This window comes from Chinchilla lanigera, unplaced genomic scaffold (genome assembly GCF_000276665.1).
Source record: "Chinchilla lanigera isolate Chin_1 unplaced genomic scaffold, ChiLan1.0 scaffold00030, whole genome shotgun sequence".
Classification (NCBI taxonomy): domain Eukaryota; kingdom Metazoa; phylum Chordata; class Mammalia; order Rodentia; family Chinchillidae; genus Chinchilla; species Chinchilla lanigera.
In genome coordinates, this window is record NW_004955431.1 from 20900681 (window position 1) to 20925579 (window position 24899).

The following is a 24899-nucleotide window of genomic DNA, read 5'->3' on the forward strand; positions in this document are numbered from 1 at the left end:
AACCTGTGGCATGGACAAGGGTGACCCCTCCAGGTTGTAGCCACTTTCCATCTGCCTCCAGAGCCAGAATTTAGTCAGCCGTTACACCTAACACATGTCTTGCAGGAGCACTGGCAGGTATTCCTCTTGATGGCCGGGCCCTGGGATACAAATGGTTCAGGTGGGAGGTGGTGCTGGGAGCCTCAAAGAACCTTGAGTGGCAGGTTTGGATTTTGTCCCAAAGACAGTGGGAGGTCCTGAAGCACTTAAAGCCAAGAAGTAGTATGATTAAATTTTAGGGAGATTCATGGACCTCTCGGCTACTCAGCGAAGATTTGTTTAGGACCTACTCTGTGTCTCATTGCTAGAACAGCCATGGAGAGAATGGGAAATGGCCGAAGGTGGGAGAGTGGTTTCCTAGGATACTGCAGCTAGGAACTAGAGCAAAGCACTGACAGCTAGAGGGAAAGGAGGACGGGAGGAAGTGTGGAATAGTAGTGCTATTTAGATGGAAAATGTCCCCCCAAATGCTTCTGTGTTTGGAAGCTAACTGGCTGGAACATGGGAGTGCTGTACACATCAGTGGATTAATCCGTTGATGAGTCCAGTAGGTGAATGTGCCATGTGTGTGTGTGGGAGGCTGGTTGCAGGTAGGTCTCTGGGTGCATGACCAGGAAGGGTATATTCCTGTCTCTTGTTCCTCCCTTCTTTCTCTGCTTCCTGGCTGCCATGAGGTGAGCAGCCTTCCTTCACCAAACCCTTTTGCCGTGCCATTTTGCCTTGAATCAACCGACCACGGACTGAACCCTTTGAAAATCAAGCTCCAACAAACAATCCTCGCCTCCTTTCAGTTGCAGGTGTTGGCTATTTTTCCCAGAGATGGGGAAGTAGCTGATAGAAGTAGATTTCTCTAGAGTGGAACTCACAAAGCAGTAAGGAGCTGGCAGCCTGAAGAAGGAATCAGAGTATGGACTGCTCAGCAGAGAGAGGTGCTGACAGGGGAAAGACAGGAAAGAACAGGCTGGCAAGGAAGTGACAGATTTGCTAGTGGCTGTGTTGAGTACACAGTATTCTGAAAAGCTAAAAGTCTATAGGTGTTTAAAGCATTAGCTCCCACATCTGCCCAGTTACCAATCACTGCCTGAACACCTACTGTATGCACAGCTCTAGCAGCTCAGGACAGCCCCTTATGCGCAGCCCCCTACCACCACACACACACACACACACACACACACACACACACACTGGATCATGAATCACACTGTAATTGGTTTCAGTGGCTTCCCTGCCTGGGTTGCTGTAATTCAAACAAGGAATCTTAAATGTCCAGTGTGGGGTTAACAAAAAAACTCCACAATTGGATTTCTTCTGGAGACATGAAATCTCCATGACTACAGCAGTGATGAGCTCTGATTGTTTTTTCTCTGAGAAAATAAAAAAGAAATGAATAGGCACTAATGTAAAAATGTATTGCCCTCGGTAAGAGAAAAATCTCCCACTCTTTAAGAGGCAGAGAACGCTGGTAAATGCTGAAATGGCCTTAGGAAATTTGCACAAACAGTGGCTTATGCAGAAAATATCATATTAAAGGAAGCAAGCTGCTAACTGGAAATAGAAAAATGATTATAATAATAAAATTTAGAAAAGTCTTGTCAAATAACAGATTGTCTTTTGACAGTGTGGGGGGGGATTTCTGTATTTTTTTCTGTGATTGTTTGGGAAAATAATGTTATGGAGAACAGGTAGAATGTATATCAGTAATACTTAGTTTAATTCATCCTGGATTATCATAATCCTTTAAATGTTTTTCCAGAACAAAGCCCGTACTTGGGCAGGAGCTGTGTGGCTGGTGGAATGAGCCTGAACTAGGAATTGTGAGAACCTGAATGGGAACCAGGCTTTGATGTTAATTAGCCAGAGCCCCTGAGTATGTTGCTTAACTTCTTCGCTCTGGGATTTCCCTGCTTAAATCTCAATAGTATATGGGACATTCAAAGCAGCCCAGGAAAACAAAAAAACAGAAACCACTTTTGTTTTCAAAGTATAATTGTTATTCTTACCCACATTCCATTCTGCTATTAACTGTGATTTTAATGTCAAGACTTTGGTCACCTTTGAGTCCAGAGAACAAGACTTTTCTAGTCAATCCTCTCATCTCACATATAAGAGAACTGCAAGCCAAAGAGATGAAGCACCTGCTCAGAGGCCCATGGCAGGTGACCACAGATGGCATGCACTGGAGGAGGACTTGCCAGCTGCCTTTAAGAGCCCAGCAGGGGAGCAATGTGGACTGTTCAACTTTAATTTCCCTGGGATCTCCCTGAAGTCATCAAGGGCACGGTCGCTGTATGTGCCACTGCTGACTAAGTTGTACAGACTTATCACTCATGTCCCACTGCCATTAGAGATGCAGTAGGCACTCAGAATGCTGTGCAGGACCACGTGGGAGCCAGAGTATGCAGACAGAACTCTACCCAAGAAAAGGCATTTCCGTCAGCAAATTAGGCTCCCTTCTCAACATACATCTTTTTGACCCTACCAAACTCCATACAGGAGTGTAGGACTTGCCTACCCGGTGGAAACCCAACACTTTGGGACAGAATTGCTTTACTGATCTATGTCTACAAGAAATCACTGGAAGTTTTCTCTGAACCCAATGTGCACACTAGGATTTCAAAGTCTCGAATTTCAATTCAAATCATTTGATTTCTAAACATCCATAGTGACTCTGTTCAAGGAAGTCAAATATAGTGGGTAAAATAAAGTACAGGATTCAGAGCACCTGCTGCCAGCTCCATCTCTGATGCTCTTAGCCCTCAGCGTACTTAATCCCTTCGAGCCACAGTTTCTTCCCCTGGAAAATAGAATCAATGCTATGCAGAGTCACTTCAAATGGCTTCTGTGAGACTCATATGACAATTATACAGAGTTCCTCAATACACTAGGTGTCCAATACAGTTTTATCTCCTCCCCTTCACTTTTCTCTCCAACTCATGGCCCATTCTATTGTTAAGTCCTTCTTGTAAAAACGCACAGCAAACTTAACACAGAAACACACATTTTGGACTGTCTTCTTCCAGTCTTTATTTTATATACACAGAACAGGCAACATCTACATAACCGAAGACCTCAGCTTTGACCAAACCAATCTGAGACATCCAAATCTGGAATCTTGAAGTGTAATTTAAAGCCTTTCCCTCGTATGAACTCATAGCATAAAGACACTTTAAGAAAAGCTACCTTTCCTCAGAAGCATAGCGGAAACAACATATTTTTCCAATGACTAAATATCAGTAAGTTTGTTAATACTTCTACTATCTTACGTGGAATAAAAACAACTTGAAAAACACACTGCTAATATTAGACCACAGACGACAAAGCTAGAACACTGGAATGGGAATTGTCTGGTTCAGTGACACAAAACAGATTTTGCCTCTTTCTGTTTTTAGAAAATTACCTTAGCCCTTATCCTCCAGCAGCCCACTGCAACGCACATCTGGAAAGCATCTTTCAGGAAATCAGAGCCCATATTAAAAACATTTTGCAAGAAGTACGATTTTGCGTCATGATTCCTCACTTGGTGCTGTGCACGCTTCCTTCCTGCTTCCACCTGGGAGCAGGCTGGGGAGCTGAGGGGTGGACAGTGAGTGTGGGAAACAAGGCAGCATGGCCACGCTGAAGTGAAGGTCCCAGCACAGAGCCACACATTCCAGGCACAGATGCACAGAGCTCGCACATTTTTGCTCATCAGCCCCTTCACTGAGGTTAAAATGACTAAGCGTGGGCCAACTGAAGCCCGCATGGTGACTCGGCCAGAGCGTAGCCACATGTTGGGAACCAGCACCACAAGGCTCAAGAAGATTCTGCGATTTTGCTAAGGACTTTGCTTCCTGGGACAGGAAGGCCGCTGTAGCCAAGTAGAGATCAGCACCTGCCCTTCCTCCCCAGATGCGTGCTCGGCCTCATCCTGGGATATGGGAGGACGCATGACGTTTAACAAGCCCCAGGGACACCCGCATCACTGCTGCTCCTCTGGCTCCTCAGCCAGGCTCCCTGGCAGCTCCTGGCTGCAAGGTGTCTGCTTGTAATCTGTCCAGCATGTGGATCACAGGAAGCTGCCGTCACTGCTCTGAGCTCTCCCCTCAGAGGCTCTGACGGAGGAGGCAACACTGGGCAGTTTGCAGCTTCCATCCCTGTGTCTTTCTATGGGACTTGTTCCAGCCTGACAGTTCAGAGAAAGCGGGCTGCAGGGAAGGGCGGCGATGTTTCCTTAGCCTTTCCAATCACACCTCACTGCAGGAGCCCCCAAGGGAGTCAGGCCAGCAAGTGATCAACTTCAGTAACCCCTGAAGCCACCTGGCATGAACGCTGACAGCCGTCAGTCGGCATGTACCAGGCAGCTGACAGGACTTGATGGTGACTTTCTACCCTGCAAATTTAAAACAGCAGCTCTTGGGCATTGGCTAGGGAATCCATCCCAAATTAGAAGGCGTTTTCAGCGGACTCTGATCCAATGACCCTGAGCTGCCCTTCAGCAGGGACTCCCCCTCCACGGCCCTCAGCCACTCTCTCCCAATGCACAAACTGAGGACTGCAGGAGAAAAACACTGTGTACAGTAACGGGAGCGTACAAAGATCACGGACAATCCTATGGGGCATCTCCGATTCACATAACATTGTTTTTATTACTGAGGCCACACTATGTCCATTAGTGCAGAAAATCTAGCTTTGGCAGTACTTGTTTTTAAGAGAAGAAATCGAAGGAGAAAAGAAATTGAAAGCTTTTCTGGATGACGAAACAATTATAAAGCTCTTGGTGGTTATCCAGTAGTTGTCTGCTCAGATAACTTCAGCTGGCAAATGTGCTAAAACTCTTTAAGAGTAGAGCTCATCCAATAAGCTTCGATATTTATGCACAGAAAAATTAAAAATTGATTTTTGTGACACTGGGCCACCAAGAAAAATAGAAATCTAGATGTTCAACCCATTTTCATCTTAAAAGTCTAGATCACAAGGGTGTGAATTCATTTGCTTCGCAGAGAATTCAACAGGTCCTTCCACCTTCAGGAGCAGATTTCGGAGGCTGTCTCATATTCAGTCTACATCTCTAGGGGGATCCATGTCAACTGTTCACAAACCCTGGACATAAAGTTCACCCACTATTCTATGATATTTCTGCTTTGAAGCCAGTGACTATGGACTGAATCTCCTTAAAATGTGAGTCAAATTAAATGTTTCCTTCTTTAAATTGTGAGTGTCAGTATGTGTACAATGATAGGAATGCAGGCCGGTACAGATGCACAGAAGACAAACTACTTGTGCTAAGCCAAAGATTTACCTGTGGAGCATCTTTCACACCCGAAGATGTTCACAGTCTAGTCCATGGAACCTAAGAACATGTGACCTTACATGCCTAAGGGGACTTTGCAAACGTGACTGAGGTTGTGGATCTTGAGGTAGGGAGGCTACTCTAGATTGTGTGGCTGGGCCCAACGTAATCGCAAGGGAAAAGGGAGACAGGTAAGAAAGTCAGGCTGATATATATGGAAGACTCAGCTGGCCTTTGCTGGTTTTGAAGATGGAGGAAGCAGCATAAGCCAATGAGAGCAGCATAAAGGAAAGGGTATGGGCACTCCCTGGGCCTCCGAAGAAACTGAGCCCTGCAGACAGCTTTATTTCTGCCCAGTGAGACACAGGGTACACTTCTGACCTACACACCCATGAAAGGATAGATTCATCTTGCTAAAAACCATCAAGTCAGGGGCTGGGGATTTAGCTCAGCGGCAAAAGCACCTGCCTGGCAAGCACAAGGTCGTGAGTTCGGTTCCCGGTACCGGAGGGAAAAAAAAAAAACCATCAAATCTGTGGTAATCTGTTAACACTACCATTAGGAACAGAAAACTAAAACATTAAGCAGTGGTATATAGTAGGAATTTTTTTTTGAGACAGGGCTTCACTAGGTAGCCTAGGCTGGCCTTGATCTTCTCATTCTCCTGCTTCTGCTACCCAAGTGGTTAGAGGTGTGCACCACCACAAAACGCTTAAAGCAGGGATTTTGAATACATACACTGAAGTTATTTTTCAATTCAAACACATGCTGCCTGTGGTATCTGAGGCAAGTATCTTAATTTCTCTGGACCTTAATATATTCAAGCTGTCAGAATATCCTTTAAATGTTACTGGCAGGCTTAGGAGTACCTAGGACCCAGCACTTGTATACAACTCTTCTGATTTCTCACTGAGGAATCTGTTGTCTTCTATTTTGTTCAGATCAGCCCAGAGCATCCACAGTGACCTTGACTCCTCTCTGAAGTCCTAAGGCATAGATGACCACACCGGTATTTCTTCTAGAATTCACCTGCTGATAACTTGTGGAATACTTTGGCCGAAGCCCAGTGATCCATGTGTCTGGGGTCTGCATGTGCTCAATAATATCATGACTGATACCAGGCTCATTTCTACCTTCAAAACCAAAGAGATATCTCTTGTTACTTTTTGACCCTGGAAACAAGCTCAGGTAGTTCTACAGATCACTCCCTGTGGTCCCACTATGCTGTCCTCTGTTGATCTGGCAATTGAATCACCAGGCCTGTGTCCATTAAGGGAGGTGCTGACTACTCTCAGAAAGAAAAGTGGACATAGGCAACTTAGCATCTTGATGTTTATAGTAAGAGACCCAGAATTCTAGTTAGCTTTGGGAAAAAAAAAAAACAAGTAAATTCTAGAAGCTATTTGAAATGCTTCTTACTTCAGTCAAATCCTGATTCTTTAGGCTCTCAGAAGATGAAAGTTTTAAAATGCACAGGCTTTTTAAACTTTAATAATTTGCAAAACTCCTCCCCTTGCCCCTTGATTCTTGGCCGTCCCTGCAAAAGGCGAGCCTCCTAACTACCTCTGTGGAGCCTAGACCCCACGCTCCGCTTAGTAGAATGTTAACTCACCTGGCACATATTAAAGGAGCCTGGCTTCTGAGTGTCCTGGGAAGGGTGGGCAATGAGAAAGCAAATGGATGTCTGAATGGCTCCCGACCTGCCCTTCATGAACAAACTTTAAACAGAAACATATGAAAATAAGATCCACTATTAATCTTTAATGGGCTTGCAGACTTCCTCAGGAAAATGATATTCAACAGTAAATATACACTAGGCCATTTTTCTTCTAAGCAAGTTGTTTTAAAGTCAACAGAGACTTTGAGCTTAGCAAACAAGTAGTTCGTAATATCTTCCTTCCTAGATAGGGCATACAGAATATCACTATTGCTCAGGAGGCAGGGAACTGTGGTGCTGTATGTCAAAAGAATAAATTACTCCATTGCAATAAGATGATAATTCCCGTTTTTGCAAAATCTGAAACTCTTCTTGGTAATGCATTTTCATCCTTATTATTATCTGCCCAACAGTACCCCATACCTAGTCCCATTTTCTATGTTTTACCTAAAACTCTCATAGCTGCATTTAAATCTACACACCCCCTTTTTCTTAAGGACGAAGGTGATTTCCATGATATATAAAAGCAATTTTCCAGAAACTCATCCTCCTCTTCTCTGCCTAGTTGAGTGATCTCAAAGATCTCACACCCAAAGACGCAATCCAGAGATCCCACAGGCTTCTTCTGAGCCTTCCCGCCAAGTCTCCTTGCTGGTTGAGGCCTGAGTGGAGGCCAGCAATCAAGCTTGCTGCCCGTTCCTCCTTTCCATCACTTTTAATTTTATGTCTGCACTTTGTTTATAATCTTCCCCATACCAGGAAAAAGGCAAGCACATAGAATTATGACCCACACAAAGTAGACATTTAGTAAACTGTGCTGAATGAATGAATGAATGAATGAATGAATATACTTTCACGCACTATGGCTGCAGTCACTTACAGACCATCTCTCATCACAGACCTCTTAGTATTATAGGTTCAGCAGCATAACAGGGACAGACAAGGAGAAATGCTAGCCCAAGTGTAACTGTTCCAGACACTGTACTTATAACAAATACTTTGACTTAGAAGGTGTCACTGCACCTAACGCTGGACAGCCTGAGTCATTAAATATACAGAAACCTTGCCAGTCAGCTAGTGTTATTTCACAGGTGAGGCTATTAGGGCCCAATCTGGACGGAGTTAGAGCCAGGTTTAGAAAAGTAGCCCCACAGCATTGGCCAAATTAATGTTCAGTGATTTCATTTTAATGTTTGGACTTTTGTTGCCATTTTGATGTGAATTCTGTGCTCTTGTGGAAGCTCAAATCAGATTTAGGTGATCTTTACTGGGCCAAATAAAGCGCAATAACAGAATTAGTAGGCATTCTTTTTGTTTAATAGTGTTCATAGTTTAAAAACATAAAAATATAATATCTATTGTTACTGTTTGGCATGTCTCAAATGCAATCCTGTGACGTGTGCAGCGAAGTCATCTGGGACAAGGCCCTGCCTCTCCTAAGCAGGGCTCCCCAAGCCCATGGGGAGAAACCAGCAGACTCCTAACGTCCTTCTTTCCCTGCTATGATCACTCCTGAGGCAGAGGCAGGAGGCTTCTGGCAGAGATTGACAGGAACGGACCATCTACTTGGAAGGGCAGACACACCCGCAGACCCTTCCCAGCCTTAGTGGGTGCTATGCATCCTGGGAAAGGCATAAGACCTGAATCAGACCAAATCCCCACTGCCTTGCTGCTATGCTCTATGCACCTGCATCTCAGCATCCCCGTGCACAAAGGCAGGTGTTCAGCGCCTTCTCCCCAGAGCAGTACCCAGTGTTAAAGCCGAAAACCTGATATAATGAATAGAATTTAGTGCGCAGTAACATGCTGGGGATAGTGCTGCTGTTCCTGCTCCCCAGATGCTCCCCTACAGGCCGTTTCTCTCCAGCCACATGGGAACAGCACGGGCCAGGACCCACTCCTCCTTCACAAGAGCAGACAGGGCAGAAGAAACAGATGGGCTCCTCAGGACCCTCAGCCAAGGAGGACAGACCTGACAAGGGGAGAAGACTCCATCCGGGTTCTGAACACCTAACCTGGCTCCTTGGAAAGGCATGCTCTTATCTGGGCTGGCAATGGAATCCCATGGACAAAAAATATTCGATGGCACCTCTTGTTCACCTGCAACACACTCCTCCTGCTTTCTCTGCACTGAGAATACTGAGGGTGGGGTGCAGAGAGCCCTCAGCCCACGTCCTCTCCTGATAATCAAAGGAAACAGGTGACAAGAAGAGCAGAATAAAATATGCCCGCTTTTCTTATTTGAATAGCTCAGGTCAAACACTGCTCTGCAGATCATTTTGGATGGAGGATTTCTTTTCTAATGGTTGCCCTGAACTCCTCTGTTTGGCTTTATGTTTGCAGGTATAACTTAGCCAAGTGGATGACAGGGGCCAAAGTCAACCTATGGACAATGAATTGTCTTCTTCCTCATGTGCAGCAAGAGCAAGGTCTGAATGGAAAAGGGGGCCAGCCTGGGCAGCAAATAAACAGACTAATGGTTACTGTATCAATATCCTGTGTGTGGGAGGAGCTATCACCTGGCCATTAGACCCCTTCAAGGGAGTCCTCATAGCCTTCCACACGGCACACTTAAGTGTTGTTTCTGCTCAGAGCTCTGATTTCCTGAGGTGTGACACTCTCCCTGTGCCCAACTCCTCAGCTGGCCTGGCAGCCCACACCCCAGCCACTCCCACCTTCTCCCAAGTTCCTCCATGCCTCAGTACCCAGCAGTGTTGATCCGGTGCCAGGTACTTCTCACTCTCAGCTTGTGAGACCCCTTTAAGGGCAGAGTGAGGCCACCAGCCTAGGAAAGCTACTGCAAGTTCTCAGACCCCACCTTGCACCTCACACAGAAGGAACAGGCTAAAGCTGGAGAGCCACCACCCTCTAGGATGACAGTTCTGGGACCTCCACGAGCCCACTCTTCCTTTGGGGTGTTCTGATACAGCACTAGTGACTGTTCTTGTTTGTCTCCTCAGTACTGAAGGGACCTCACCCATTTCTGACCCTCAGGACTCTGCGAAACAACTGATGCTCTAGTCCTGCAGAACCACTAAATGAACCAACCATCAGCAATAATAAAAATCCAGCCAATACAAGAAGCAAAAAATAAATGTAATTGAACTATTTGTAGCAAAACATGATTCAGTTTTTTTATGGAGTGACATGTTTTCCCACTTGCTCTTTGCTCATTCCACAGAAAAGTTTTCTAGAACAGTACCCTGATTCTTTAATGGAATGAGCTTTCTTGGAAAGATGGCAATACCCTTCCCAAAATCCCTAATCTAAAGACTTCCAAGTTGTTACATGGAGCCTATTACCTCTGCAGTAGGAATTGCAGTTGCTGGGTTCTCCCAGCAATCCTGAAAATCCAGCTTCCTGTCATTCTCAATTGTAAGAGTTGACCCAAGATCAGTGTCAGTGAAATCCTTTTTCTCACCCTGCCAAATGACAAGGGGCAGGAAACGCAGAGAGGTGCTGTGCCTGAAATGGTGCACATCAAGGTATACCAACCAGCCACGGGGCTACCTGGGGCCCCCTGCCCAAATCCCCACCAAAGAGAAAAGTTCTGCCCAATCTTTGTGAACACAGAGAGTCTGAACTCATCAGCCTGACCAAACAAAATACAATGGTAAAATCCTCCAGTGTGCTGGAAAAAAGGACCATCAGCGAAGGTGCTGTCTCTCGGGAGGGCATCTCTCCAAGGAAATACAGCAGTTACCTACTGCAGCTTGCCACAACTGACAGTAGAAGCTCAGTGAGTCTCTAATCTCTCCACCCATTTGTACACGGCACGGCTCCCGTGCCCTGCTCCCACAGATGCTCCAAGGCCTCACCTGCTGCAGCTGGCCTGCTGGGCGCAGTGCAGTCACAGGCCGCACAGTCTTGGTTAAGGAGGCCTCGGGAATGCTAGCGCGCACTACTCCTGTGCAAACATTATCCCGTTCCATCTGGTGCAGCAGATCTCAAAGTGAGGCTCAGCAGTGCTCAAAGAGCCTGTCCAGGCTGTCAGTGAGGACTGTTTCCCAGGTTCCACAAAGAGCTAAGTCACCTTGCTTACTGTCACTCTCTCAGGAGAGAACCATGGAGTTTTGCCAAAGGCCACATGGTGTGAAAAATTACAAAAGCCGATGAAAAAAAAAAAAACCCAGTTGTTTTCTAGCCAAGCACTAAATTTGTAAAAGTATAAAACTGTCATGCTTTTCCCTAAATCTTCTTTGTTCTTTTGGAAAACATAGTGATTTCTAATAAAAATAGCTTTTGTTATTTGTAGTAACATGTAATGGGCTCCTTGATGTTATTTTTAAATGAAGGGATGGATACAGAAACATTTCTTAAGCTTTGATCCAATATAGTAAATATCAATAGATTTAACCCATAAGAAAGCCCTCTGGGAACCTTAGCAATTTTCAAGAATGTAAGAGGAGTCCAAAAGTAAAAAAAAAAACAAAAACACTTGAAAACCACTGTTTCAATGACAAATGCAGTACATTTGCCAAGAGGTAGTTAAGACTTATCTTGACAAGGATGGAAGACGCCTTACTTAAAACAGTCATCTCCAGCATCTAACTGCGCTCGCCCTGTGTGTTTGTGGCAGTCATGTGGGTGGAGGAAAGATACCCACTCTCTTCCCGGAAGTGGGCACCCCAGCATTTGAGAACACAGGCTCTGCAGCTCACCAGAACCTCAGAGCTCGAGTGCCAGCTGCACCGCTTGGATGACATCGAAGTCGCTCCAGATCTCACGTCCTCAACACTGCGATGAGGATAAGGACAGCTCCCACTCCCAGAGTTGCTGGAAAGAGCAAGGCACAATGCCTGGCACCGAGTAAATGTCAAGTAAATGTTGCTCATCATCACCTCACCAACATCGGCGTCATCCGCGCTTGCCAGCAATGATGTCCCCGGCTCTGCAGATTCTGAGTTCCTGAGTCCTGGATAAGCCACTCTGCCCCTGGTTGCGGCTCGCATCCTAACAGAACGACTGGCTGATTCACACGCAGAACCATACCGTGGGAGGAAGGCTCCTCACTGAGTCAGTGACTGCCCTTTGCGGGCTCCCTCACATAACTGACTCAGATGCCCCTGATTCACGGTTACTCCGGGTCACTGAGGTGGCACATGCCCAAGAGGCTGCCACGGCCCCCGCCCCGCCTGTTCATTCTCCACAATAGTGGATTTCACTACTCAGTCTGTGCTGTGCTCAGCATTCTTGCGGTTGGCTACACTCACATCTCTCTGTGTATCTTTGCATGTCAATAATTGTGTATTTTGGATAGAAATGTTCTTGAGATGGTATGTGCTCCAGTCACCTCCGGACTTTGTCTGTCTTGCCTCCACCCTCCAGCTTTCCCTGGTGGTACAAACACTGAAAAGAGAGTGAGGCAGGGGCTGGGGATTTAGCTCAGCGGCAAAGCGCCTGCCTGGCAAGCGCAAGGTCGAGAGTTCGGTTCCCGGTACCGGAGGGAAAAAAAAAAAAAAAAAGAGAGTGAGGCATAAGGCTTAGGGACGGCACTGGCCTTTCCACATGCTGCTTAATGCTGCGGGTGCATAGGAGCATACAGAAACAAACACCTGCACCTCTGCAGCCCCAACCTACTCTAAAAGTCTCTGTCTGCTATTGTTGGGAAAGTTACATTCAAAATCTTAAATCTTTCTTTGTTCTTTTTGGTAAAACCTTGTAGAAAAAAATGAAGATGAAAGAGACAAATATTACTGAGCGTTTTCTGCTGAGGTACTTGCTTCGTCAAACCCTCAGGGCGACCCCTGTCAGGATGGCACTGTCACCTCCATTCATAGAAAGGAAACTGAGGTCTCCAGCTGCCCACTTCATAACCACAGTGCAAGTGGTGACCAGTTCACAACTCTGACCAGTTCTGCCTCACTCACAAAGACCTACATTGACAGCAATGAGGGGTCAGAAAAAATTTCCCAGGGGACTTTTCACATTGATAGTTCTTTTTACATTCTTGGGTTTTTTGGGGGAGGGACGCAATATTTTCTGCATAATTAATTACCTTTGGAAATTACAAGGTAATTTCCCATTCGCTGAGTGGGAAATGGCTCCTAGAAATGTAAATGCCAATGTGCCTGCAGGATACCTAACTTGGGGTGGGGGGTGGGCGTGATATACGCTGGCCTGCACACTTTGTGGTGGTGAGAACTGACTCCTGCTCCTCATTCCAACTCACACTGTGAAAAGTTCAGGCAGGTTTCTGGGCCCCAGAGTGGGAAAAGCCCTCACTCTGAAGGAGGTGACCTGGTGTTTACACTGCCTAGCCCAGCCCTGCCCTCCTCAGTGTCCTCCTCAAGTCAGAAGATGCTAATTAAACACAGGAAAACTTTCCTGGAATACTCCTCAGCCACCAGTAACTAAAAGGACAGATTTTCAAGCACAAAAACGAGACTGCTCTGTGTCTCTGGCTGTGTGTGCCATGTCAAATACAAATCATGCATGACCAAAAGTCAGAAATACTGTCTGCTGTGCGGGCCAGAACACCCGCAGTTTATAGGGCAACCTGCCATGAGCATAGGACGCCATCGAACCCTGCAAGCTGAGGGGATGGCCGATGGCAACCCCTTAAAAATGTTGGGGTCTCCATGCTTCTCATTCTTTTGTACCCCATTTCTTACTTAGTAGACAAAACAACTTTGAAAAGAGAGATGTGTGTAACAGAAGCATCCATTTCTTTTGCGATTAGAATGGGGAAAGGTTGGGCTTAGATCTCAGCTTTAGAGAGCGTGAGGCTGGGTTACTCTGCCTATGAATTTCAGGGTTGCTTGTACAAGAAAGAGCCAGCGGGCAGAGCAGAAGGGGCCCCGCTGAAGAGGAATGAGCTACACAGAGCAGCAGAGGGGATCAACTGAGATCTCTCTCAGCTGCCCCTATTGTTAGACTTGGTGGTCTGAGGTCCAGGGACCTGGAAACCCCTTCCAAGTTCCCTCCCAATTCTCCGCTTCAGCATTTGCTGAGTGATCCTGAGGTCCTTCCCCCAGCACAGCAGTGGCCAGCACTATAGTAAGGTACAATCCACAAAACAGAGGGTTTCCGGATGATGAATGAAGTGAGCACAGGGCAGAGAGGTGGGAGGAGGGCAAAACTCCTGGATGACCTCAGCAGAGGCCATAACCACGGATTATTTAGAGCCGGTGTCATCCTGTGACAGCAAAGAATTCATCTATCCTGTAAGAGATGGTCAGGATCCAGAGGCCCATCACCTTTGGGCGAGTGAGGGGCAAGGACTCTGAATGCGTAAGACAGTGCAGCAGGGAGTTCAGTATCAAACTGGGTGAGCCTCAGTCTGGGACCCTGTTATGGTTTGTGTCTGTGTGTCCCCCCAAAGCCTCATGCGGTCATGGGGCAGGCTTTTAGAGTTTGATTGATTATGGGTGTGAGAGCTACACCTGCCCTGGGGTGGAAGTTTGCATATGTAAGGGAGAGGAAGAGGCTGCTTACGACCATTCCTCCCTTTTGTGCTTGTTGCTTTTGCTGTGTTCTGCCGCCATGAGCTGTAGCCCTCTGCCATGTGCCACTCTGCCTTGTAATCTGCCAAGTATGGACTGAAACCTCCACAAACTGTAAGAGAAATAAACCGTTCCTTCCTTAATTTTGGGCGTCAGATATTTTGTCCCAGCAACAAGAGAAAAGTAACCAAGACAGACCCTAACTGTCACACAAACTGCCCAGGTAAATAGTCAAGTTAATAACGCTTAAAGATCAGTGTAGTCTGGGAAGATATTTTTCCCATTTGTAGAAGCAATTCTTTCAAAATCAGGAAGCTGTCACAGAGCACCCACTCTATAATAAGCAACTAGTGCTCAGGAAGAAATTAAAGTAAGAACTTAATGAGCATGTATTACCTGAGTAGCATTTTTTATTTTTAAAACAAAGTGAAGTGGCTCTGATGGACATTATGTTCTAGCTCTGTAAAGACTCTCTTTCAAATTGATGCTGTCTTAGTTACTGGGCCATAAAGGGCGTCTGGACTCGAGGCTGGCCGGGATTATCATTCTGGCTGTCTGGAACTGAAGGGAATAAGGCTGAACAGTGTGAGAACATTGTATTCTTGTCACGACAGAGAGCTACGGGGAACTAGTGACAACAACCAGGTTTCAGACTTAGCATGCCCGGGTTGATTCCTAGCTTTGGCCCAGGGAATATGGGTGCCCCCCCAGATAGATGTCCACTGCTCCTCCCCTTACAGGGTGACTGAGTTCATCAGAGACTACATTAGTGAGGTGTGTAATCTAATGCCACTCATCAACGCCCCTTGATGGGCTGTTATTTTATCTCCATTTCTCCCTCACCATAGCTCTTGACTTCTGAACTGTGACTACATGGCTGGTCTTATCTATGCCACTGGTCCAGCTCAAATGGCATCTCCTCCAGCAGGCCTTGCTGACAGCCAAGTGGGCTGGCTTTTCCCATCCCTGTTCTCCAAAAGCAACTTGTACATTTCTGACCAGAAACTGTGATGCCCTGCTGCAGTAACTGTGTGTCTGTCATGTCTGCACTGTGGATGAGATATGAAGTTATTATTCCCAGTATAGTAAATGTAGCCCAGATGGACAGATGGATAGATGGATGGATGGATGGATGGATGGATGGATGGAAGGAAGGATGGATGGATGGGTGGATAGATGGATGGACAGATGGAAGGAAGGAAGGAAGGAAGGAAGGAAGGAAGGAAGGAAGGAAGGATGGAGGGAGGGACAGATGGAGGAACAGAAAGATGAGAGAAGGGTAGCAGGGAAGAATGGATGAAGGGATAGATGAAAGGATCGATGGGTCAATAGAAGGATAGGTGAATAACAGTGAGTAGACAGAAGATGGAATAAATAGATGGACAGCCAGATGGGTGTATACATGGAAGGAGGGACAAATAGAAAGAAGAATGGATGCAGGGATAGACTTTCTACATGTTAAATCCAGTTTCCTCTAAGTTCTCCCCTTCTGAATAACTGACACTAGTAGCTACACTCCTTTTTTTTTCTTATGACTCTCTCGCCCCTCCGCTTTGCCAAGGTCTTTGGTTGTTTCTCTAACTTCAGATTCTGTCCACCTAACTTTGGTGTCCCCAAGGTTCAGCCTTTGGCCTACTTCTCTTCTCACCCACTGTCCCTAAGGAACAAATCCTACAAAGTATCTTCAACAACCTTTACGTGGCTGATTCTAAAAATCTACCCCCACCATGCACCAGGCTCTTACTCTGAAATCCAATCATGTTTTTAAATTATTCACTCATTTATTCATTCAGCAAATATGTAGTAAGCACCTTTCATGTCATCTATCACATCCCCCAAATTTTTGCCCTGCTCTCTCTGACCCTTTAAAAAAAAAAAATCTCTCATCTACTCCATTCAACAAATCTCCTCCAATACTCTCCAGACCTTTGATGGATAAAATCTCACAGCTCACATGTTACAAGAGGTCCCAGTGTCTTGTCTTCTAAGCCCAGAGAGTTTTCTCCCTCTTTTTCCTAAACAGTCCCCTCCACTCACCTTATTCCCCTAACACTCAACCTCCCCTCTTCTGCTTCATTCCCCTTGTTCTCAGCCAACAAGGCCTGATCTGAGTAAAGTTCCTGCGACCCTCACTGCCTTCCTGAGATGATCTCATTCAATTCTAATTTTTTTTCCATGTGTTTTAATACTTAAAAGTGGGAAAATACAATCCTGGTGCCCAAATTCCATCTGTCCACATGGATCCTATAACCAACACAATAGGCAAATGTAAAGAACAAGAATTTCTGATTCTCTCTGTCTCCAAGTCAAGAGTGGCAAAAGTGACTTTGAGAGGATATGGACAGGCGGAGGAAGGGCAGGAAAAAGTGAGGCAAAGACCCTGACCTTGGACAAGGAGGGGCCAGCTGGAGAGAGGGAGAACGTGGAGTAAATCTAGTTAGGTGTTTTTAGTGACAGGCTCCAGCAGGAATAGACAAATGGCTTCACAAGGCTTCTGCCAAAGGAAAGATAAGGAAAGAGACACAAGGTGACAAGGTGGAGCAGGGTGTAGCTGGCTCCTCTGACTCACAGCTCCTGTTACTCAGGTGAGGGGTGCTGAACAGCTGTACATCATGAGGAGCAGGCTGTGAGTACAGGTCCAAAGGATCCAGCAAGAAGAACGCTCTCCTGCTTGATGCAATCAAAGAAGACAAGGGTGCCAGCAGATGTCAGAGGATCCCGATGGATCCTCTGCATGCATGGACATGAGTTCACCCCATCTGCAGAGCACACAGGGTGGCAGGCAGCTCTCACAGGTGGGCACATTAAAAACAAGCCATTTGGTACTCTGACTGCATTGCTACAAACATCCATGTAATCATTTGAAATGAAAACTGCTCAAATGAACTGGAAAATGTTTTACTTGTATTTCCTCATATTCCCGAACCTTTCTTTGCATGGTTCAAAAGTTTGCATTGTCTAATTGCTGATTTCCATTTGTGAATGAATCAGCGTAAAATAAAATTAAGTGCCAAATTAATCTACCCATCTAGTTTTAGGTATTAATTATCCTCTGAGCCATTTTCTCCCACATTTGTCACATGTCAAGACAATCACCCATACAGTGATGTAAAATCCAGTTTTGACTCTGGAGTTTAAGCCGAAGAAGTGGAGGAGATCCTTAATCTCTAAGATCCATAGTGCAAAAGGGGTCTGACTCCAGGCAAATTAAACACAGTTCTTACCTCTGAAAAGTACAGCACCACTGCTGGACCAAATAAGTTGCTGGAGCAGAAATTTGCTGCATTGTTTTGTGACTTGTTTCTCTAATGGCCCCAGTTAACGAATGAACAACAGTACCTTTCCTTTACACAAAACAGGATCACTCCAGAGTGAAAATGTGATACTGATGCAGGGCAGAGGCTGAGAAACTTTATGTGCTCTCCTTACAGAAATGTACCAAGGAATGCTTGCTGGTTCTTCTAAAAATCCCCAAGGCTTCCAGAATATAATTATAGGATCCTGCTTCTTTGGGGAAAGACAGAACCATGTACTTGGTGACTTGATCAAAGACATCATTTCTGGAAACTCTGAGGATGCAGAGCTGGGCACATGGATGAGGAGGTATATCTCCAGTAGGGCATGAAAGGCTTGGGGACAAAGTCGGCATAGAGCCCTTGACCCCTTCCTTTCTGATGTTCAACAGTATCAGAGTCTTTCTAGAAAGAATGAAATATCCTAGCACTGCTGAATGCAAATGCAACTCAATTTCCCCTAGAAGCACAGGGCCAGGAAAGGGACAGCCTGTACTACTGTCCCAGGTGGAAGCTGGCTCTCAATGGGACCCAGCTCCCTTTGGGACCCAGCTCTATGAGGACACACTGTCATGCTTTGGGAAACAAAGGCTGTACACATGAGTTTGCAGTAAGAACTGTTACTCTGCTGCCCAAGGACACAGAACCTCTGCTGCATGTGCAAAATGACCAAGATGGCCACAGCCGCCAAGCCACCAAGCAGACACTGGGCTCTTCTCAACAGGGACAGCTTATGGAAGCAACTAAAGCTACTAGGCACCTAGGTGGGATGTTCCATAGCCCTAGACTCCCTCTTTTTCGGCAGGGTTGTGGGGTCTGGAAGCAGCATGAGATTGGAACGTACCTCTGTGATTCTCAGATGGGAACAGGAGAGCATAAAGCCTACCTAGGGCACCTATGTGGTTCATTAGAAAAGACAGGAGAGAGAGCAATAAATTTATGGCATCCTGACTTAGTGCCCTGGTGGTGAGAGTTTGGGAGTAAAGAGGTAAGATATAAATTTAAATTATATATAAAAAACAGTTTGCATCTGGAACAAAGGGAGATGCTTCCTTTTGGCCAAACTCAGTTGTGACATCTTTCCAGGCAGTAAGAAAAGCAACCAGAAGAAAGCTAGCAGGGGAGATGCCGTGCTCCAGGAGGGGAATGTGAAGCTTTTAAATTTCATCACAGCCTTCTAATAACACCTCCGTGCTTGCTTTGCAATAGACAAGCTTGGAGGTCGGAACAGGGAAGGACCCCCCTTTCCCAACTACCCCAAGAGGAAAAGAACCTGGCGGCTTTCCTAAAAGGGAAAAAAGGAAAAGGAAAACAAAGTCAAAAGGAAAAGCTCTTGTTGCCTCTCATCCGTTTGAAGGCACAGGCAGAAAAGCACAGGTTTTGTGCAGAGCTACCACGGGACCCCGAGGAAGGAAACCTGAAGGCGATGAGTCGGAAAACATTTCATTCGGGGAAGTTTTAATGAGCTTGAGCAGCTCTTTGATAGGCGCTGATGTGAAGATGGAAACAGAGCATGTGAAAGTGTGAGCTTTCAAAGAACGTGGTGTTTAGGAAACAATTTTCCCCCTCCTGGCATCCATTCCTTTGGAGAATTCAAAGGAGGCCTAAGTCATCAGGGCAGGCAGCGCTGTACCGGGGCTGCAGGGACTGCAACCAGAAACCCTCGAACCCGACTCCAGCCAGGACCAGCTGCTGCCTGAGTAGTTGTACAACAGCCTCCCAGAGACAGATTGAGAAAGGATGGAATAAAAGGCATAAAATTAAAGACAAGACTAATAAAATCTGATGAAAGAGAAAACACTGCTAGCCAACCTAGCAGCTCAAATTACATTTACCACATTGGACAGGGAGGAGGTAATCATGAGTAATAAGTCCAGGCTCTAGAAAGAAATTATGGGCTAAATAACAACAGGTAACACCAGGGGAAGTCCCTGATTCACCTTCTCAGGAAAGACTCAAAGCCCATCAATCACACGGAGACAAATTTTACCTGGTAAAGGCCCCTGGGTTGCCCAGCTCTGGATTATCAAATAGCCTCTGAGCTCTAGAAGCGTGACAGGACTATAAAGACTGTCTCCACGTACAACCCAGTCCAGGGAGCCTTCAGCCCACTGCACACTGCACCCCGACCTTGGCATGAGTTACTATGTTAGGCAAGGGCTGCCCCGAGTCTGTTATATATTTCTGCCCCGCCCGCTACGTCTGTCCCTGCTACCCAGGGTGTCGCTGTTCTGGAACCTGTCCTTCTACCAGGTTAATCTGAGCCCCAGACACAGCCAAAGCATCCTTCTATCTACAGGTTCCTCTGACCATCACCCCAGAGCCCTCCAAGTTCCCAGAATCTTGGCTATTGTCATTACTGATTAGTAGGAAAGCAATCTGATCTACTGAACTCCAAGGACTCTCTCTGCAAAATAGACTGGGGAATGCAAATTAACCTCCAGGATGTGCTTTTGGCCTGTGTAGGAGGCTCACAGACCTTCTCTGGACCTTCTGAATAAAATACACCTGTGAGAAGAAAGGTCCCTCTCCCACCCACCAGCCTTTGCTTAACAAAGGCTTAGCTACTGTTCCATCTCAGCCCTATACAGCTTCCCTTCTCCAGGCAGGACCAAGAGCCCAGGTCACTTGGCTCGCCCCTCCCTTCCATCCTGCATTTTTGGGAGGAAGGGTCTGGCTTTAAACCAAGTACAGACCCTGAAAAAAATCAGTCTTGTTTGTGGAAGGGGGTTCCTTTCTGCTCCATGGGGGAAAGGGCCTAGGAATTTGGATTTGGGATCCAGCAGTCTTCCAAGAATTTCAGAATTCCCTGCTCCCTCTGATCCCTGCACCCTGGGCCAAGCTCCCACAGCTTCTGCCTGTCCTGTTTCTCAGCTGCATTTACCTTTAGCACGGGAGTTTGACCCCTTGGCTGGCTGGCTCACTGAGGCCCTGTGTGGTCCTCAGGACCTGTCTAGCACACCTATTCCTGCTCCTAGCCCACAGCCTGGTCCTCGGAAATGAGGGGGCCAGCCAGAGATTGAACGTGAGGAAGAATCTTTGGAGCAGTACACAGGAACACCTGACTGCTCCCGACACGCAAACCACTCCTGTGATGCCTGGTTATCTGAAGCTCTCCTCATACATCAGCTCACCTGCTTCCAATTAAAAAAAAAAAGGAGATGAGTATCATTCCTAGAAAATCTTCAAAGTGATTATATAGATAAGAGGGATTTTCACTTTTCCTTTGTTGCTATTAGAGTTTGTTAGTTCACTGAAAAGAAAGTTTACTGCTCTTATCTGTTTGTTTTTTCTTTGTAAGAGAGAATCTTGTTGTCTATGTCTTGAACTCTAAGTAACTACTTTGAAGACAATGATATACAGTGTATTAAATATTTTTAGTGTCTTATAAAATTTTGGTTTTTTATAAAATAAAAAAGTACTTTAAAAAGAGAGAAAGAACGGATGTCATTCTATCAGAATAAAACAAATGGATCACAAGCTCAGCTGACTATAATCCTCAACATACCACATTTGCCTGCTCTTGCTTCTTTTGAAATGAGAACTGTATAGGAAAATAATCACCTAGTTACATGCTCACCTACCCTGCTTCACACTAACTGCGTGAGGAGGATGCTGTCAGCGAAGGTATTCCCTGAAGGCTCCTGCATCCTACCCGGGGGACAATGTGCATGTGTCATCCAATATGATGCCTGTCTGAATCTCCCACCTGGGACCCTGTCTGCTCTTCTGCACAAGGCGCGTGTATAACCTTAGTGTACAAAGACTCAATTTGTGATCACCAAATCTACTTGTTTTGATTAGCAACTGAATTCAACCCTCAGTTCTGGGAGGACATATTTCAAATTCTCAACAGTGGTCATCGGAAGGCTGAGGGTGAGAGGGAAGAGAAAGAAGGAGGACTTTCTTTTCACCCTACCCAGTTCTATACTGCTTCCTCTTTTTAAGAACAGAGAGTATGTTTACAAACTCCTTCAAACATTAAAATAAATTAACAAATGACCAAAAAGGAAAAGAAAGTGCAGGTTTTTCAACAGCTCTCAGGCTCAGCAGGATTTGTGACACAGGCTGCAAGCCGGAAGAAGAGGTGAGTGGGAATTACCCACTCTTCACAGCCACAGACTGACCTAGAAGAGACCCAGGTGTCCTCAGAGCTGACCTCCCAGGCTGGACACAGCTCACTCCCTCTGGCTGGTCTCTTCCACTTTTCTGTCCCTAAGAACAAGAGTCTCCAGATCTGCACCTAGCTCCTCTCCTGACACACTTAACCCCTGGCATGCCCTCCAGACTGGGCATATGCCTGCAAACTTACCTCATCCAGGAGACACCCTCACCTCAGAGGTACTTAAGACACGCAGTGGTATTGTCCCAATTCCAGCCCTCTAAAAGCAGTCTCCTGTTAAAAACGGGAAGTCCCCAGGGCGGAAGCCTGAACAGCTGAGAGAAGCCACGTTTTAGGTCTGATTCTGACCAATCCATTGATAGAAAGAGCCCTCGCCTCATTTTCTGCCCCGACAGCAACACAGAAAACCAGTTCCTGGTAGGTGCAATGTCCGCTAACCTCGCCGCCGCCACCACAGCCAACAACCCCTGCACCTCCGGCTGCAGCGCTTACCTGCAGATGTAATTGGTCTTGCAGGAGTCCTGCAAATTCAAGCAGTTAGGCTTCTCCCGCTCTTCATAGGAGCACACAGGCACGATGGTCTGTCGCCGCCGCTCTGTGCAGGCAATATCCCGGCAGGAGCAGAAGAGCATTCCGTAGCTGTGCTTGGCTGGGACCTTGTCGAAGAACTGGCGGAGGGCCTTGTGGCACTTGCGGCGGTTGCAGACATCGTTGGACATGCTGGTGGTGCATGGGGTGATGTATGCAGACCTGTACTTCTTGCAGGTGTCATCGAGGTTGCAGGCCTTGGCTGCATCCAGGCAGTTGTTCCCTTTGGGAATGTGCTCCACTGCAAAGCAGAGAAAGACAGGTATGATAACGGTGCTCAGCTCTGGATCTTCTCAGACCCAGTGTCTCTACTGGGATCTTGCCATTCACCTGGCTATGCAGGCAGCTCTAGAACCAGAGGAATTCTCAAGCTAATAATGACTTTAACAAGGAGAAGGTGTCTAGACTGCAAGCCCAGGGAGACCACAGCAGCACACAAGTCCCTATATTCCCAGCAATGTGTAAATAAGTGCAATGAAGTGAGGCCAGAGGAGCTCAGGCACCTGCACAGCTCCAGCACACAGGCAACAAGAAACTGTTTCCAGCTCCTGCTTGGTAAACTGAAATTAGGATCAAAGAAAACAGCAACAAATTACATACTTGTTCAGGATACAGTATATAAAATGATACGCCGAATGCAAGTATAATTGCCATGCAATCCTCCAGGAATATAATTATGTAATAAATGCATATAGTACATGCTAATTACTATATGATTATACAGTAATTACATGGTTATTTGAGCCCAGAAGACAAAATATTATGCCAGCCTCTCTAAACAGAAAGAAGCAACTATGAGGATGCTGTGTTTAAGTTTCAGCTCACAGCCCATTGGAAAAAAACCAGGGGAAAAAAAAAATCACATAAAAGTGTGTAAACCTCAATTACCACTTAACTCACCAAATACAAATGTTGGCTCTACGACCACTGGAGTTTTTGATTAGGAAAATTTGCCTAGGATTTTGGATGGAATTTCAATCGCTCACAAACCATGGGCTTTAGCATCTTACAAAGCATATGCTGCCTTCTTGTGCCACCGGTGCTGGACAAGCAGTGCTGTCCACTGTCGGGCTGCCCCTGTGCTGTCTAGACAGAGCACAGGGAGCCAGGGTCCACTGAGTGCCTGGGCATCCCGGCCAGGGCCTCGTCTAGTGGGCAAACATACAAATGAGTGGATAAAGACAATTATGCTCCCCACCTAAAGGTGTTAGTACAAAGAGAAGGGAGTGATGAGAAAAGCTTCTAGAGCCAACTGACAAGGTGGCCCTGGAAGACGGACGGCAAGCGTACCGGTGAGGGCAGGGAGGCAGCAGGCAAGCACTGGGACACTGCGCAGCTGCAACTCCAAGAGAGTTCCTGTTCAGACCTCAGCTTCCCTGTAGATTCCATGGCTTCTTTTCCTTCTACTGATACAGTCCCAGTTGAAGAGGGCATTTGGGAAATTACAAAGGCTGACAGAGAACAAGCAGAGAATTGACAAGAGAGGGGAAGGTCCATCTGGACTGGGTGGGGATAAAAAGGCAGATTCACTGCACGTCTAAAGGGCATGTGGAATATTATTCTGCCTTGAAAAAGATGAAACTCCTACAATCCATGACAACATACATAAACCCTGAAGATACTAGGCTAAATGAAATAAGCCATTCATGGAAGCACAAATGCTGCATGATTGCACTTATAAGTGATTTTTCTTATAAGAGAAATCTCAAACACTCAAACTCATAGGGTCAGAGAGTAGAAGACACTCGGGTAGAGGGATGACGAGTTGCTTTTCCAAGAGAATAAAGTTGCAGCCATGTCAAATTGAACAAGCCCTAGTGTCCTGCTGTCCAACATCCTGTCTGTAGTGATCAATACTGTACTGTGGGTTTAAAGTTTTGTCAAGAGGGCAGATCACATGATGAATGCTACTAAAATTTCCTTTTTAAAAAATAGAAAACTGAAGGGCACACAAAGTCAGTCTTACATTTCAAAGAAAGCAGAACTCCCCGTTCTACAGAAGATGCCCCTTGCTTTAAGAAAATCCAAAAACTGAAACGACTTTGTGCCCTGGCACCACAAGCCGTGTTTCACTGCGCCCAAGGTTCAGCTCTGGGCCTGCCTGTGACACCTGAGTTCAACACAACGAACACACAAGGCAGCGAAGGAGAGGGCTCCACCTTGTTGGGTGGGGTGCACCGGCACAGCAGCTCTCTGGGTCCTGGGAGCACACCTGTCGCAGACGCTCCGTCATGCTTTCACCAAGCCTGCTTGTCTCTGCTGCACCCTCAGGTCCTCAGGACTCAAAGTGGGAAACTGCCATCACGCACCCTGACATGAATATCGGGTCTCCAAGCCTGGTGGGCCCTTCTAGTCACCTTCTCTTCTCTTCTAATGTTGGGGACTGTGCCCACAGACACTGATTGACAGTATATTCTTGAAGGCATGCTATTCTCTAGGTTTCTAAACTTTGTATTTTTACGGTATCCTAAAAGAAATTAATAAA

The 24899-nt window shown here is 46.2% G+C and overlaps 1 protein-coding gene across 4 annotated transcripts in view; it reads right to left on the reverse strand.

Annotated features, from left to right (window-relative positions):
* The window catches only part of Gfra1 (GDNF family receptor alpha 1), a 211735-nt gene that overhangs the window by 41529 nt on the left and 145307 nt on the right, over positions 1-24899 (reverse strand). For all 4 annotated transcript variants that reach the window (XM_005387843.2, XM_005387845.2, XM_005387842.2 and 1 more), the window contains one exon: positions 22319-22655. In XM_005387843.2, coding sequence (XP_005387900.1) covers positions 22319-22655 — 337 coding nt within the window. The remainder of the gene's footprint in view (positions 1-22318; positions 22656-24899) is intronic.